Source organism: Cebidichthys violaceus, unplaced genomic scaffold, assembly GCF_023349555.1.
Source record: "Cebidichthys violaceus isolate CVI_PGR_0920_01 unplaced genomic scaffold, fCebVio1.0.p SCAF_52, whole genome shotgun sequence".
NCBI lineage: Eukaryota > Metazoa > Chordata > Actinopteri > Perciformes > Stichaeidae > Cebidichthys > Cebidichthys violaceus.
This window is the reverse complement of record NW_027176728.1, coordinates 1645334-1648532: the sequence shown is the minus strand read 5'-3', so window position 1 is coordinate 1648532 and position 3199 is coordinate 1645334. Positions and strand designations below refer to the sequence as shown.

General features: G+C 41.3%; 1 protein-coding gene across 1 annotated transcript; it reads left to right on the top strand.

Annotated features, from left to right (window-relative positions):
- Positions 1–1229: 1229 nt before the first annotated feature.
- On the top strand, positions 1230–2416 carry LOC137888166 (L-selectin-like). Its single transcript, XM_068731487.1, has 3 exons — positions 1230–1419; positions 1849–2141; positions 2228–2416. The coding sequence occupies exons 1-3, from the start codon at positions 1230–1232 to the stop codon at positions 2414–2416; spliced, it is 672 nt and encodes a 223-aa protein (XP_068587588.1).
- Positions 2417–3199: the final 783 nt, after the last annotated feature.

The following is a 3199-nucleotide window of genomic DNA, read 5'->3' as shown; positions in this document are numbered from 1 at the left end:
AGAGAGAGAGACAGCGAGGGAGGTAAGGTGTCTTGTGACCTGTAGCGAATGCCATGGGTGGCAGGATTACTTCTGATTGGTCGTGTCAGAGTCTATCTGAGCCGTGATTGGTGCCGTTAGTCTGTAGCCTTTATTTCTTATGAAATATAAGATGAAAACACAGACATTAAAAGCAGGCTTTCCTGCTGCCATCGTTCAAGGCGAGTGCTGCTGAGTGTTTATTCCCCGAGAGACTACACAGACGGCAGATGGTATGTCACACGAAGTGCTTAAAGAACTGTATTAGTGATTTGACACACGACTTAGCCTGTTCTTTTTATATTTACTGTACCAACTATTTTCCTTCCAAGCAGCAGTTGGTTTAACTGTCATTCAAAATGTTGTGTCGGTAGCAGAGGTGGTAGGAAGATATACTAAAAGGTGAAGTACTCATTGAAGATCCGTCTTTGGTTATTGAGGCATTAACGTTTACGGTCATGCATTCAGGATTGTGTCATATTGTTGCTTTTGAGCGAAAACCTTGTGATTTCCAAGTGAAATGATGAAAGGCTCCACCAATTGCGCAATCTAGCCATGCAAAACAGTGTGTTGAGTGGGATTGTGTTTAGCAAAGCATGAAAACACTCATTTCAAATGAACTCGGCAGCAACGTTTTCAAGAGGCAATGTCTCAGTGGCGATCTGAACAATCCATAGACCTCATTCTTGACAGCTGTCATGGGGATAGTTGGATGTGATAGTTGGACCAGTATAATGAATGGTTTAACCTGCTGTGACTCAGTGGTAAAAGCAATGTCTGATATCTCTGATAACGTCTGAAAGGCAGTTTAGCTGTTTACCAACTGATTGTCTTATTTATTTATTTATTTACTTTGTATGGATGGAGTTATTAACATCGTAATCATTCAAGGTGTGAGATATCACTCTGAGAATGCATGGCACAAAGTAAGTGAAACACGGTACATAAATTAAATATAATTATTAAAAAGTCCAACGTTACAAGCCAGCTCCATCAATGTTGATTCACATTTGAAAAAGGTTGCATAGTTCAACTAAATATGAATGCTCAAAAAAATCCACATGTAACTTCAGGTGCGTGGAATCGTTCCTGTGGACAACATGATGAAGAAAACCTGCATTCTATTTCCTCTCCTGCTGCTGGCCTTTCTTGCTGTGTGTGTGGACGCCCAAGGCCTGAGAACTAAGAACTTTCTACAACGCAATGACTTCATGTCCTGGAAAGAGGCGCAGGCCCAATGCAGAGAGAAGTTCACTGACCTGGTCACCATCAATAGTGAAAAAGAGAATCAGGACTTTGTCAGTGGCCAGGGATGGATCGGTTTGTACCGCGAGGATTCAAACTCTGAGTGGAAATGGTCCAGAACAGGCGAGATTGCCAAATTCACCATCTGGAAGGATGGTAAGTAGGGCAAGCACGTAACTTGCATATATATATTATAATAATTTAAGCAACGTAGTTCTGTTATTTTAGGATATTCAGGGGGAGGTTTAGCAGTTCATTTCTTAGTCGAGGGAGAAGGTTCAAATTTCCATTTTGAATGTTTTTGCTTCAAATATTCACTAGTTAACATGTAATCAAGGACGTCACATTATTTAAGGGCTACCAGGTGGTCCAGAGGCCGGCCACGTATTTGCAACCTCAGCAAATCAAATCCGCCAAGGGACTTTTGTTGCATCTCTGCCTCCTCCAATCCTGTCAATGATCTACTGTCTCTTCGAATGATGCAAAATTCACAGGAAAATGTGGGATTTAAATGTTCTGACTCAAACTCTCATATTTGAGACTTGAATCCAGTCAAAGTGCCCCCACTTCTCCTACTTCTTGCAGATGATCCCAAAAATGACGAGAACTGCGCCTTTAAGTACCCACGTACGGATAAATGGGAGAGCGATCGCTGTGACGCAGGACACAGTTCCATGTGTTACAACGAGAAGCTGGTTCTGGTGAAGAAGATGAAGACTTGGGAGCAGGCATTAAAGCACTGCAGGGCTCTGGAGGCGGTGAACTCAAGCAAGCTGGCCACATCTTACCAGAACCACCGCTATGACCTGGCCACCCTGCTCACTCAAGATGACCACGACTTTGCACGGGAGAAGGCACAAGGGGCAACTACTAATGAGGTAGGGCGGTTTTCTGCTAGCGCATGCGTTGTGTTTCTAAGCAACTCTTCCTCCGCGCTTTACAGCTCTCTGATTAATGTCGGCAGGTGTGGACGGGCCTGCGTTACCTGGCCGGTCAGTGGCTGTGGGTGGGAGGAGAACCAGTGCAGTATAAGGATATTCAAAGCTGCCAGAGTCAGAGGTTCTGCGGCATCCTGGTGACCAACGGCACCACGTTCTTCGAGACAAGGGATTGCGAGGAGAAAAGGAACTTCCTCTGTTACAAGCGTTTATAATGAATCTCGTTCTTCATCAAAGTCTTCTTCTTCCTCTAAGGTTCATGTGTCAATTCTGTTATTATTCTACAAAGTAAGTGGATTGTGTGCTGTCTACTTTTTAAGTTTTTGATGAAGGTAGTTGTGAATAGTGGCAGATAAAATGCACTTCTTTCAATAGATAACAAAAAAAGCATGTGTATGAACTTAGCACTTTTTTTCTGTGAACTATATTCAGAATAAAATATAATGTACAAATTGTGAAAATGCTCATAAGTCAATACATTCAACAATGTGCTTTTACTCGTATTTGTGGATATTGTGGAGGTTGGTTTGTGGCTGTGAAATTTCATTTTTTTTCTCTACTCAAATAAAAATTATAAATCAACCAGGACTGAAATCTTAAAGACTGCCAATGTAAGTTGACAAAGAAATGTATAGGTAATATTATATGTAATAGAGTAGTGCAGGAATGTGTTCCAACCCGGAAATGAGTTTCCATTTTTTTTCCACTTCCAGTTCCCTCGTTTCAAAGTTAAGTTTTTTTTGGTTTGATGGCTGAAATAAGGTCTGTAGTTAATACAAGTTAAAGAGATTTCAACGTTTTGTTCTAGGATATGAAATACGTCAATAAAACCCGCTTGTGAAGTTTGGACCTTTATAAATATCTATTGCTACCAAGTTGCAAAATTCGACCACTAAAAGTTATCACAAAGAACCAGTGCAATGCCAACTTCTGTATTGGCCTACAAAAAATACATCATCCCTGCAGCAATCTATGGGGAAAACATCTAACTGTCCAAA

Bases quoted from the DNA above. Each gene is read 5' to 3' on its own strand.
- LOC137888166 (XM_068731487.1), top strand. From the start codon at position 1,230: ATGTCCTGGAAAGAGGCGCAGGCCCAATGCAGAGAGAAGTTCACTGAC. The intron at 1,420-1,848 runs GTAAGTAGGGCA...TACTTCTTGCAG, and splicing joins ATTCACCATCTGGAAGGATG to ATGATCCCAAAAATGACGAG. The intron at 2,142-2,227 runs GTAGGGCGGTTT...TAATGTCGGCAG, and splicing joins AAGGGGCAACTACTAATGAG to GTGTGGACGGGCCTGCGTTA.